Below are 12851 nucleotides of genomic sequence, written 5' to 3'. Positions count from 1 at the left end.
CTAATCAGGGATGTTTATAACCAAAATCAAGTTTTCTAAAAGTCTGAATCTTCTCCTGTACCTGTTTTTAAATCCATTTCTAATCTACTTATTATCAGTAGTTAAAGTTTGTTTTAATAGATTAGATTAAAATCATGAAAGACAATTATTTTCCTACATTTTCATTGTAATGACTTTCAAGATATTAAGCTGAAACATATATTTATATATGAATAAAAAATGTAAGACAAAAATTTGATGTGCAAACAGTTTCCTTTGTTGCATTTTGGTTATGAATTTGTTGACTTCACTTGTGATTACAATATTTCTGACAATGTGGAAGACGGGCAATGTACCTGACCACACTTTGCATACAGACTCAACAGACAAATATGATTTTCCTCCAGTCTGCTTCAAATGTACCAGCAATAAATGAAGAAATTGGAAATGTTCTTTTTAAAAGTTTTATTATATTAAATGTAGTACACAACAGAAGAACAATAACTTCCCACATTTTCATTTAAACTTCCATGTAAAGCACATAATTGCTTTACTTTGTGCATCATTGGGTCCACTGGAAACTTTGGACACACTTTTGAGTTCAGCTCCTTTTCCTTTTCCCCCCATCAGGTCCTATCAGCCAACACAGCAACGCTGTTGCGACTATAGTACCTCCAAAAGTAACAAACAATGAAACAAACTAGCAACTAAATGAATATACCAAGTATTCAACTAGCAGAGAAGAAAAAGTACATACAACATGTGACAAATACGCCGACAAAGTACTCAAGTTAAAACTAAATTGACTTAACCCCAACACAAAGCTACTCATGCAGACAACTTTTCTTCATTTCAAATCAACCTCTTTTTCAGTTCTATTTCTATTTTTTTGTTGCTGTATAGTAAGTATCAGCAGATTCAGAAGAAAACAGAAAGTTAAGTTTTCTGGCTGATAGAAAAAGTTAAAGGGAGAACAATCAAAAGGACTGGGAAAAGGGCTATCTCATGACTGTGGTCATAGTTAACTGTAGTTATACTGTGATAAACAATAATTTGTTATATGTAAAAAATCTGATACTACTCTGCTACATCTCTGAATTTAGAAGCTTCTTCCTCTTTGCTTCATAAAGCATACTGTATGCTTTAGACATACTATGGTTTTCCCATCTTTTCCTCCACAATAACAGGAGTTTGACTGCAGATAACATTACAATGTAGATACCACTACCACGGTTAGGTTCAGAAATGGATCGATGTAACACTGGTTTTCTGGTTTGAAGCTGTAAATGTTCACAGGAGAGCACATTTGAGAGCAAAGGACACAGGTCACATTAAATGTCAACCACCTGCACATGCGCTGCAGTGCTTTTACTGCTAAATGTAGTGATAAAAACTACATTTATAACACGCTTAGGGTAACTCCAACTATTGGAGCGCACTGACCAAGTGAAGCAGCAGCACTGCAGAGCTCTTGTGGTACCTCCGTAGCTTAAGCTATGTCTACTAACAAAGGGATTCCTTAAACTACATGTGCCATTGTTTTAGTTGGAGGGGACAGATTCACGAGTGGTGTCCGAAGGAGGGTTTGCTGTTGGTGGGCTGCTGACGAACATCAGCTTCCTGATGATATCTGCGTAGAAAGGTCCATAGACACTCTTGTTGTAGTTTACCAGTGAGATGAACTTGGCTCCGATCAGTGCTAGTTGAGGTTTGATGGGGGTCAGGCCGGCTGGTACCTGTTCAAGTTTGAGCTGCGATTTGGGATCACAGATGAGCGCCATGAAGTACTGCTGCACTCGATCCTCTGCACGAAAACAAAACGAGCAGGAGAAAGGGAAATGACAGGTTAGAATTTGGGGTGGCTCGATATTGGACATGGCTCAAATCAGCTCACACTCACTATCTTACCAACGAGAGAGCGAATTGGATTATCCTTCTGCGTGATGCTGCAGATCTGGCCTCTAAGGGTGGCCTGCAGCGCCGGGGTGAGCGCAGGGTAGCCCCTTTCTGTTAAAGACTTACTGAGCTCACAGCAGATCTGAGCACTGATGCCCTCTAGTGCCTCTTCCAGGTTAAAGTCCCTACAGATTCAAGGAGAGGAGAGTTCTGGTTTGAGCTTTCATGCAAAGTAGATAATAAATGAACTGCATGTTTGAGTACTGATTATGGATTTTAAAAAGGTGAACTGACGGGCTGTGCATTCCCTCCAGCAGCACACTGGTCATCCTCTTCAGACGTTCAGACAGGGATGGCAGACCCTGGATGGGCCCTCCGATGGTGCTGTGTACGATCAGCAGCACCTCATTCACCATCTGGACCTGCCGGAGCTGCCACTGGATCTCTCGCAGACGTGGCTCGTCAGTCATCCAGGTCTAAAGCAGTAACAAAAAGAGAGATGTGAATGAATAGTTTGGGAATAGTTCTGGGGAATAAACAAGAGTTAGATGAGTTTGACACCACGGTCACGTCTGTGGGTAAGTATGGTGCTGAGGCTGAGAGGCGACTAGCTTAGCTTTGCATTAAAACTGGAAATAGGGGTAAGCAGCTTACCTACACACATTCAAAGTAAGCTTACCTCCGGCAGTGGGCTCTTCTTGTAGTCCCATGTGAGGATGCTGAGGAAGGCGGCGTTGAGGACCTGGAAGGGCCCGGGCACTGCTCGCTGTCCTTTCCCCTGACCTGAGCTCTTCTCTGTGGGAGTGGTGGCCGACAGCAGCTCCTCCAGTGCCGACTTGATCCAGGCGGTGGTGTGGTCCAAAGCACCTGAGGAAGTTCATCACAGTAATACTGATTGAGGAGCTTGTTGTTAATATAGCCAGAAGATTATTTGTTTATTCCATGGACATACACAAAGTATTAAAGCCCTAGAGAAAACTGTGGTCTCACTCACTGGGTGTCTTGTCCAGGATGCTCTGAAATTTTGCCCTCTCATACTCGACACCCTGCCTCTGCAGCACAGGCCTCAAATTATCTATTGAGAAGCTGACCATGTCTGCCTGCATCAGGTCCAGCACCCGGAATATCTCCCTGGTGTGTTAAAAAGGAGAGCCACTGAGATTCAATAAAATAGCTAAAAAAAAGACAGCCAATCTCTGGCTTTATTTCAGCGTTGAAATGTTTTAAAATGCTTTACCAAACCTGTGTATTTACCTGAACAATGTCACTATGTTGTCTGTGTTTTCATGGAGCTTCTTGATTTCTTCATCCCTGACTGGTGCACACATCTTGCCCATGGTGGTGATGATATAAGAGGCGAGCCCCTGGATGTCAACCGCATTGTTGTCAGCCTGCTGTCGAATCAGGTCCATGTCCAGCACCTCCATGATCTGTGTCCTCATGCGGTTGGCACCCGGATTGAGGAACGACAGCAACGTCTGACCGCAGAGGAAAATCATTGTTATCTTTTTGCTAAAGTTGTTACTGTTTTCTACATAAGTGGAGGAGGAGGCCAAGAGTAATTACAAAAAGATCTTTAAAATTTCAACGAAGGCAATGAAGCTCTAAACATCAGACTGTGTGTGTGCTGACCTCTCGGATCTCCTCCAATAATGTGATGGCTTGCCTGTACTCAGGCGGGTCGTCGTTCAGCTCAGACTCCAGGATGTCCCAGAAGGCCTTGTGGACATTATCTCGAACTGCCTTCCACAAACTAAAAAAAAAAAAAAAAAAAAAAGGAGGGGAGGAGGAGGATTTTGTTTAGCTGAGAGTGTCAGGAATAATGGCCATTTGTTAAAAGGGGTTTGGCTTGTGAAAGAGATAATGTGTTCTAAGTACTTCAAACCTGACACGGATCTTTCTCAAAACAAAAAAAGAAAATCACACGTATGATCAGGAATACTGTGCAGTGATAAATAACTCCAGTGTCTTCACTCTTTCATTCCTTTCATCTCTCTTTGTATCTGTCCTCGTGACTCTGTTGTTCAGTCAAGCGAGCTGTGATACACAACACATCTCAACTGACTCTCTGCAAAATGCAATCCAGTTGGAAAGATATAATCGATTACCTTCCCAGACAGTGTAAAGTTGGTTGCTAATTTTAGGTAACTGAATGTATTTTTCTGTGTTATTAGAATTTATTGTGACATTTAAAGGCTGTTCTCCTCGACTTCTCTTATAGTTCACCAGTGTTGCAGTTTGGCAACAAATAATGGAGTCTCTTTGGATTCCTGCTGTCTCGTGTTCATGTCACATGTTGGTGTCGACTGCCAGAGCCCCTGTTACAGCTATTCCACAGTCAAGATAAGCACTAGCATTATGTTTAGTGATGAAAGTTCCTCCTCCACAAGACGTATGCATCTATATATGAAGTATAGTTACGATAAGCAGCTCTCTGTGGTATTTAGGTTCACTGATATTCTACAAAAAATGATCAGAGTGTAAACAAATGGAGACCTCCGATCTTTTTCATAGTATACCTGTCCTGAGGTAGGCTCTCTGGCTCCAGATGGAAGTTGCGGTTCATAACGACCTCATGGGCCAAGCGGAGATTAAACAGGTCTCTGGCAGACTCCATGACTTCATCCAGGTTTAAGGTTTTGGGAGGGCTTGCTGAGGGAGCCAAAATATTGGACAATGAGGGTCAAAAAAGTGGGATAAAAAAAATCAACTATTGAAATCGAAATGACAGGGAAACAAATCACGAACACAGATGTAGACAGTAAATCAGCAACAAGTGAGCAAACTCACAGGAGGGCGTGCAGTGCTTGCTGGAGCAGTCGCTTGTGAAGCTTTCACGGGAACAGTCCAGGTCGCTTGTCGACGTCATGCTGTCACAGCGCTCCGACGACGACTCCACATCGCTGCCTTGGTCCTCGCCGCTGGATGTGGAGGTGGGTCGCTCATCGTTTAGAGGCATCTTGGGTCACAGCTGCACATGAGAAGTTATAGCCTTTAGCTTTAGCTTTTTTAAGCCTCTAACTAAACCTGTTTAACCAGTTACAAGCTAATGGATAATTACTACAGCTACAGGAACCAGTTTAGTATTTAAATGCAGAGTTTATCATTCCTCCTTTGTTTGGATTGGAACTGGGCCTTATTTTGATGTTATTATGATACGGCATCAGTGTTGTCTTTCCCTGGTTGTAACGGCTGCATGACAGTAAAGTGATGTCATTCACTGAACTTACCAGCCTTTTTACTTTTTCTTAATCTGGTCTTGATTCAATTAGTCATATCAACATTAAATATGATTATTGATCAAAAATCTCCCTGTGGGGCGCCGTTTAGCTCAGTTGGTAGAGCGCCCGTCCCATGTGCCGAGGCTCTGCAGCGGACCTGGGTTTGACCCCCCGCCCAGGTCCCTTTGCTGCGTGTCACTCCCCCTCTCTCTCCCCCTGTTTCCTGTCATATCTTCAGCTGTACTATCAATAAAGCCATAAAAAGGCCAAAAAAATACTTTAAAAAAAAATCTCCCTGTGATAATATTTTGTGAAAGCACCAATAGTCAATATCGAGGTATTCTGTTTAAAAAAAATTATAATATTTGATTTTGTTGCTCAGTCCTAGCATTTTTGGGATGCTTTTGAGGTTATTTCAAAATACTGGGATATACTGTATATCAAGATAAAGCCCAAGAGTACTGTGATATTATGTTAATGTAATATTGCCTAGCCCCCGTTTGCTGTTGTAAGAAGAAAGCTTTTTAGTAGCTCCTAACAGGAACAGTAAAAAAAAAAAAAAAAAAAAGATCTCTGATCATCTGATGCATGATGAAATCTTGTATTTCTAACTATTTGCAATAAGTTCCACAAAAAGACCCAAAACCAAAACCAAGCTGTGTTGCCAAACGCTGATGTAACTTTTTTATTTCTGTGCTTTAGTTGTCCAACAACTATTAAAAACAACGAAATGTGCCACACTGTTGAGCTGGCTTACATGTTCCATGACTACAGACACTGAGAAACAAACATGTATTATACTGTGGATGAAAACAGTCCCAGACAAATGTGCTATTAAAACTTTTTTTGTCATTTCCCTTTAAAATGCTAACAGTTACAAAACTTTGTAAAACTAAGTAAGCTTTCCCTCAGTGGTACCTGTGCTTGTGTTAGAAGACGAGTAAGACAGTGTTATTTGTTCCCTTAAGCGATGGCTGCTGTTGCTAAGGCTGTTAACACAGAGTGTAACAAAAACACCAGCCACACTCAAACAGCTGGCAGGCCAGTCTCCATGGAAACTGAGTTCACTGCCTTGCTCCACAGACTCCACAGTTTCTGAGATCAATATCAACATCTTATTACCCTAATGTTAAACTTCCTCATGGTGCATGAAGTAATTCATTGGAAAAATACCGTCTAATGATTAGGTACGATTTACCGCCACAGGGGTTGGCAACACGATCCAAAGTCAGGGTGCAAAGAACAGAACTGGCTACACATACCTTGGCTACACAATAGCTTTTATTCCTTGGGGATAAAACGGGACACTGTATTCACACCTATCTGTGATCAACCGTGTCTCCGGGGCAACATGGGACAACTGAGCGGCTTCTCAACCGTCACACTGATCCTGTTACACCTGTACCTGTGTAGACCGTTCTCGGTGCAATATAAAAAACATTAGCCAAAGACAAACTCTTGGTGTGAGCGCCCAAATTTTGAAGATGTCAATGTCAGAAAGACATTAAGCTTGTGGTGCTTGAAGCGCCAAAAAATATGTTTTAAAAGTGCAACAGCGATCTCTGTTTCCAGAAACCATGAGTTGGTTACTCAAGATAGAAATCAGACATTTTTATGAGCAGATTCATCAGGACCTGTTTTCTTTCAATATCACTGCGCAGAAGGAAACATGCATCTACTCACTAATTAACATTACAGCCTGGCCGTGGAGGACAGGCATGTTTCCTTCTGCATGGTGATACGGTTGGTATGTGCAGAGTCGCAGAAAGAAAGTAGTTCCTCCATTAATCTGAGTAACAAGGCCATGATTCTGGAGAGTGAAATTGTTGTTGAGTTTATCAAATGCATTTTGTTTATGCAAGACAGGTGCCATCTAGCTCATCTATGCTGGAGAGAATGCAGACACCTCAGCAGCCAATATCTTCCAAACTCTCAAACTCACAACAAAACAATCTAGACTGATAAAAAAGCTCTCTTCACAAGAGGAAAACGTGCATTTTCACTTTGCAGTGAACTGTCCCTTTATGTTGTGTACTTGTTCCCATAACTGCAAAAAAAAAAAATAATAACCACGCAAATGTATCTTGATTTCTGTTAAGACCATGATCAAGTAGACCTCTGCCTTTCTATTATTATCTGAGACATACAGTGCGAGCAGGGTGACCCTTGGGTGTTCCTGTACCCAGTTTCAGTTATCTGCTGCCAAAAATGAACGCACACTCCCTCGCTGCTCTTTTGGTTTAAAGATAGCTCAAGGGGGTGAGGGTGAGGGTGAGGGTGGATATGTGTGTGTGTGTGTGTGTGTGTGTGTGTGTGTGTGCGCATGTGTATGTGCGTGTGTGTGTGTGTGACTTCCATGTACCCCTTCTCATTCATTACATCATCTGCTAGACTTGACAGCTAGGTCAAAACCATGCAAGGAGGCCAATTTTCAGCGATTATCCAGAGCGATGGACACGGTACAGTCCGGAAAACTGATCATGGATTAGGTCTACTCTGTCATCTGCCGTTTCGTAACCAGAAATCCTCTTTACGTAGTCCGGATGTTAGGTAAAATCAAATGTGACAGACTGTCAGTACAAAAACAAAAACCCTGGACTTGTATGGACGTGTATAAAGAAATGTATTTGGCTGACTTTAAAACATACTTTAGATTTTAAGATTAAAATTAACAAAGAACACTGGGATGCAGTGTGCTGATAACAATATATGTGCATGGATATCTTTATGGTTTGCTCAGGTGTTTTGGAGGACACGAAGACGAAACAAAGGGAATGACATATACGCTGCATACAGTTACAGTAACTCCTGGAGAAACAAAGAGATCCCTACTAGATCCAGATTTCACTGCAGTATAATGTAAACAAAGCAGAGGATGAAGAAGGCTGGGCTTAATACTCGGCCACCGTCGTTATTGGCTGCAGCTCCCTGTCTCTCAGCCCTACATGGAAAATGTTTGGTTACATTGCTCTCCGCATGGATTAAAAAAAACATCCACACACGCGTAAGAAGTGGGTACACGTGATCTGAGCAGCAGACCAAAACAAGAACTCCAAGCACATTTTTAAAAATAGTACATTGCATCCACGCCAGACCCTATGCACAAAAAAAGCAGTAAGATTAAATGCAGTACGTTTATGCCATTTAAGATATTTGTGGACGATAACATCACGTGTCATACTGTTGGCAGCGTTCACACGACAGTCTTTGTTACTTAACGAGACACTTTAACTGTAAAAACGGAATAATAAAATGCTGAAACTGTTTCAATCCACCGAGCAGCTGTACTCAGACGTTAGCCCTGACGTGTTAGCCGACACATTCGACGACTGTACCGAAGTTTCCGCTCCACGACGAAGCCAAACTCAAATGAGCCTATAAGTTGCGAACAGAAACAGCCGAAGTACTCACAGTTTCAAACACACTAAAATGCGAGGCACAAACGCGACTTTTACCTCCTTCAAGTCTCCGGAAAGGGAGACTGACACAAAAATGGCTCAGTTCTGAGAGGGAGATTCGGCGTCGTCCTGTGCTGTTCGTCGCTCTGTTTAAAGGTCCTTCTTCACTCGAGCTAGCTCCGAGGGCAAACAGGCGAAACCATTGAATACAACGGGGTGATCAACTGCCTTAAACGTGTTTATATTTGAGATTCGAGTGTTTCAATACCAATAACATCTTTAAATTAATATACGTAAAATGTAATGCATACACTTTGAACGGGGAAAGCAATTTAAGGCGATATTCTACACTGTTTTACCTGTCATTCAAATGGTACGCTCCGCTCTGCTTCACGTGGGACGTCTTTGTTTACGGATATGACATCAGTATTGTTGACAGGCGTGTGCGTGCGTGTATGTGCTTGTGTGCGTGTGTGGCCAAACCGTATTAAGGGTATTAGTTGATTATTTATATTCATTATCACGACAAAACTCAAATCTCATTTGGGAGCAAGATATTGGTCAAGACTTGTATTTATAAATAATGTAAATAATAATAACAACAACAAAAACAATTAAACAAATACAAACGATAATAATAACAACTATAATTTCACACCACACAGCGCAACACAAAGCAAATAAATGGTGAACATTCACAGTAGAGATAAGGATTAATACATGTACCTACATATTTAATCAAAAATATTTTTTTAAAGAAACAAAAAAAAATAGTTTTTTTTAATGAAATTCATTGTGCAGACCTTATCCACTGTTTTACTGTCTGTTCTTAAGTTACTTCACCCACTCTTCAGTTCACAGTTCATATTTTGATCAGGCAAATTAACAATATCAGAGATGAGGGATAGTCCACTCCTTGAATCATTGTTGTTGTACCAGATGGTGACACTAGATGGTGTCACTTTCTCTTAAAATGGAGTTACAGGTGTGTGCTGTTGATTGGTCCATGACCTCATGTCACTCACTCATGTGTGAATATAAAAGGGAGTGCCTGGCTAACTATGGTTAAGGGAATACTGCACCAGGAGTTAACAGTTTGCATATCCCTAGGGGCCACACTTTGAGTCTGTTGGTTTTCCACACCTTGAATAAATACATTTGTTACAGTTAAATGGTTTATGCTAAGCCTGCAGACTCAAAAAGTAGGTCTGTGGAATTAAGTATAAACAATTGGAGGGTGACACATTTGATTAGTGATCATACAAATATAATCCACATAAAATAATGTACATATCGTGCTGGACGATCGTGATGGACAGGGAATTTAAACCAACTTTGAATGACAATACTTTTAAAAACTGGGCAAGCAAAGGCTTGACCCGATATAGTCAGATAGTCACAGATATAGGAATAGAGACTTTTGAGAACTTATCAAAATTATATAACCTACCCAAATCAGATTTTTATAAATCCTTGCAAGTGAGAAGCTACCTGGCGAAAGAAATAGGATCACATAAAACAGTGAAGGACATACACTCTTTAGTAATTTGTGTAATAAACATATCTAACAAAGCTCATACAAAGAATAAATTATGTCAGATCTATTGGATTGAGGAAGGAAAACTTCGAAGTCAGGAAACCACAGTAATTACTAGCTGGGAGAGGGAACTGAATTTAACTATATCACCAGAAATATGGAAGGAGATAAGTAATAATACATGGAAAACCACAAGCTCAACCATTTGGAGAGATTACGCCTGGAAAATTCAACTACGCTTTTTTATAACACCTGTCATTCAAGCAAAGTACTCTAAGGAGGTAACACCAAGCTGTTGGCGAAAATGTGGTGAGACAGAAGCTAATTTCACTCATATTTTCTTCTCCTGCCCAGCTCTGCAGCAATATTGGAGTGAGGTATGTGAAGCTATGGATTCCATATTTCAATGCCCACTTTTTTGGGGGCCTGAGCAAATACTACTTGGTAGAACACCACTGCCTCTCTCCCTGCAGACGATAAGCATTTCTTTGGAATATTACAAGTAACTGCACTTAAGCAGATAACAAAAAACTGGCTGAAACCGGTAGCGCCCCAACAAAGCAAATGGAAGGACTTGATTAATGAAGTATATAAAATGGAAATAATAAATTACAGGATTAGGAATTTATCTAAGTTGTTTGAGGTGAGATGGAAGAGGATACAGATATTCTTTGAGCCCGGAGATATTCCCTGAACCAAATAAAGACCTACAACTGTGAACACCTACAACTGTGAACACACACATATGTATATGTACATACATCTGCAAGCCTGTGTAACTTTAATTTTGTATGTGTGTGTGTGTGTGTGTGTTTTGTGTTTTTTTTTTCACATTTATTTATTTATTTTTGGAATTTATTAATTACTTCTTTTTATTTATTTTCTTCATCCTTTTGATTGTGGGATGTTGGGAATATAGGGTGGGTTAGGGGATATGTACAGTAGTCACCTTAAAACTGGGTGTCAAGTAACTATTGTAAGGGATTAATTTGAAACAAATAAATAAAGAGTATATATATATATTAAACACATAAATAAGAGCATCAGAGCATAAAAGGATTAATATAATGTTAATAAACATTACACAGACTACTAGCAATCACTTGACCCATGATGTGACTGCTTAGTTAGCATTACAATAAACCACTGTTATGCACAGTCATAAATAGGAATATTAACACATAATAAATTACGTTAACAAAAAGTAATTGTAATTCGAATAGATTGTAAAATAAGTGTTACCCCCAGAGCAATGCATTATCCCCAACACTGGTTACTATACACAGTAACTGTGAATTGATCAAACTAGTCTAAAAGTTAGAGTTAGAGTAGTTTTAAATTGGCCTTTATAGAATGTGTTACAAATCTAACACCTTACAGTAACAGAGTATAACGCGTTACCAATTTCAGTAATATAGGCCTAATGATGAAGCCCAATCCTGCAGGCGCACTTTAATTTACATTCTTAAATCATACATGTGCATTTATTCCTTGTTCTGTGGGTTAAAATAAAAAGGCATAGGAAAAATAGATCTTTTTCTTGTTGTGTCATTATAGGCTACATTATAGAAGGTTTAGGTCTACTGCTTTTCATATGACTAAGCCTACAATTAAACATATTTATTCTCATTATATATCAGACTTAAGACCTGTAGTCTTTAAATATTTGTTGTTATCTTTGCTAAAATTTTCATTATGATCTGACAGTAGAATGAGATACAGGTAAGCTGTCTGTGGCTCCACCCAGTGGCTGTAATTTGATTTGCAAGAATCCACAGCTCTGGGATCAACACAACCAATCAGAGCCAAGCAGAGTGTCTGAGAACTGTCAATCATTCTCGTGCATGCTGCTGGCAGCCCCCCTCGCTCGTGCAGTGCACTTACTTGGCAGTGCCCCTCCAACACGCAGGCGCAGTGCCGGCTCTTTACCTGTTCAGATAAGTTCAAGCTCAAGGCTAAACTGTAAACTATGGTGAAGAAGCAACTGAGGAAAAAAATGCCCCACCATTGCCCACGTCAAAGAGAAGAAATAAGAGAACAAGCAATGTAAAAAGAAAGAATTGGACCGAGCCAGAGAAAAACTAGGATAAATATCTAAGCTCATTTCAGAGGTGGAGGGAGCTGCAGGATTCATTAGGACTCAAGAGTGAGTCTAAGTTGGCCGCTTTTCTGCTGGACAGGTAAGGACCCCAACGTGGTATATGTTTCATTCAATGTTTAACCACAAGGCTAAGATGGCGGTGGTTACAGTAATACTCAATGCATAGACATATATAGACATATATACATGTATGTATGTCTATGACTCAATGCGCATATCGCTGGTGATGCAGTCGAGCTAGGTAGGGTGTTAGCTGGTATGCTAACTCCAGTGTTTAGCATTATCTTTATGGCTTCTGGATAGCAAAAGTGTCATTCAAGTGTAGTTATAATAACGTTAGTTTGTGTTCAGTACACTATGAAGTGGTTAAACTGGTATAGAGAAATAACGTTACTCGTGCTTCAGAAAGGCAGCATGGCTAAAATGTTGCACAGGGTAATGATTCCCTAGTAACTCTGTCTAGACAATGTGAGGAATATTGTTTGTTACTCGGGTTACTACATTGACTAGGCATGAGGCACTTGTCATTGTAATTTTGTTGTATTGATCAGAAAGAGAACAATCAGGGCTTATTTTGTTGTTGTTGTTATTTTGAACGTGACACCTTGGTTATCTGGCGTCCTCTGTTACCTTGGTTACAAGCCTGCTGTGCATGGCAGGCTCCCCTGTGGGGAAAGGCTTTGGAGGCAGGGCTGCAGCGCCTCGGAGAGGACACAAAC

At 40.5% G+C, this 12851-nt stretch overlaps 1 protein-coding gene across 1 annotated transcript; it reads right to left on the bottom strand.

Moving 5' to 3' along the window:
- Positions 1-429: 429 nt before the first annotated feature.
- tcp11l2 (t-complex 11, testis-specific-like 2) lies at positions 430-8688 on the bottom strand. The gene is made up of 10 exons (XM_030440460.1): positions 8552-8688; positions 4666-4846; positions 4395-4527; positions 3508-3628; positions 3130-3353; positions 2870-3006; positions 2555-2742; positions 2170-2351; positions 1888-2060; positions 430-1783 (listed from the first exon to the last, which is right to left on the bottom strand). Exons 2-10 carry the CDS (start codon positions 4832-4834, stop codon positions 1521-1523), a joined length of 1590 nt encoding a protein of 529 aa, XP_030296320.1. The 5' UTR covers positions 4835-4846; positions 8552-8688; the 3' UTR covers positions 430-1520.
- Positions 8689-12851: the final 4163 nt, after the last annotated feature.

Source organism: Sparus aurata, chromosome 14 (genome assembly GCF_900880675.1).
Source record: "Sparus aurata chromosome 14, fSpaAur1.1, whole genome shotgun sequence".
Taxonomy (NCBI): Eukaryota; Metazoa; Chordata; class Actinopteri; order Spariformes; family Sparidae; genus Sparus; species Sparus aurata.
Note: the sequence above shows the minus strand (reverse complement) of the source record. Positions and strands in the feature narration are given on the sequence as shown.

What these genes read in the sequence shown, in the direction of transcription:
- tcp11l2 (XM_030440460.1), bottom strand. Translation starts at nt 4,834, where the DNA reads ATGCCTCTAAACGATGAGCGACCCACCTCCACATCCAGCGGCGAGGAC. An exon ending in AACATAGTGACATTGTTCAG is followed by an intron (nt 3,007 to 3,129) that starts GTAAATACACAG and finishes TTAACACACCAG; the next exon opens with GGAGATATTCCGGGTGCTGG. An exon ending in CATCCTGGACAAGACACCCA is followed by an intron (nt 2,743 to 2,869) that starts GTGAGTGAGACC and finishes GAACTTCCTCAG; the next exon opens with GTGCTTTGGACCACACCACC.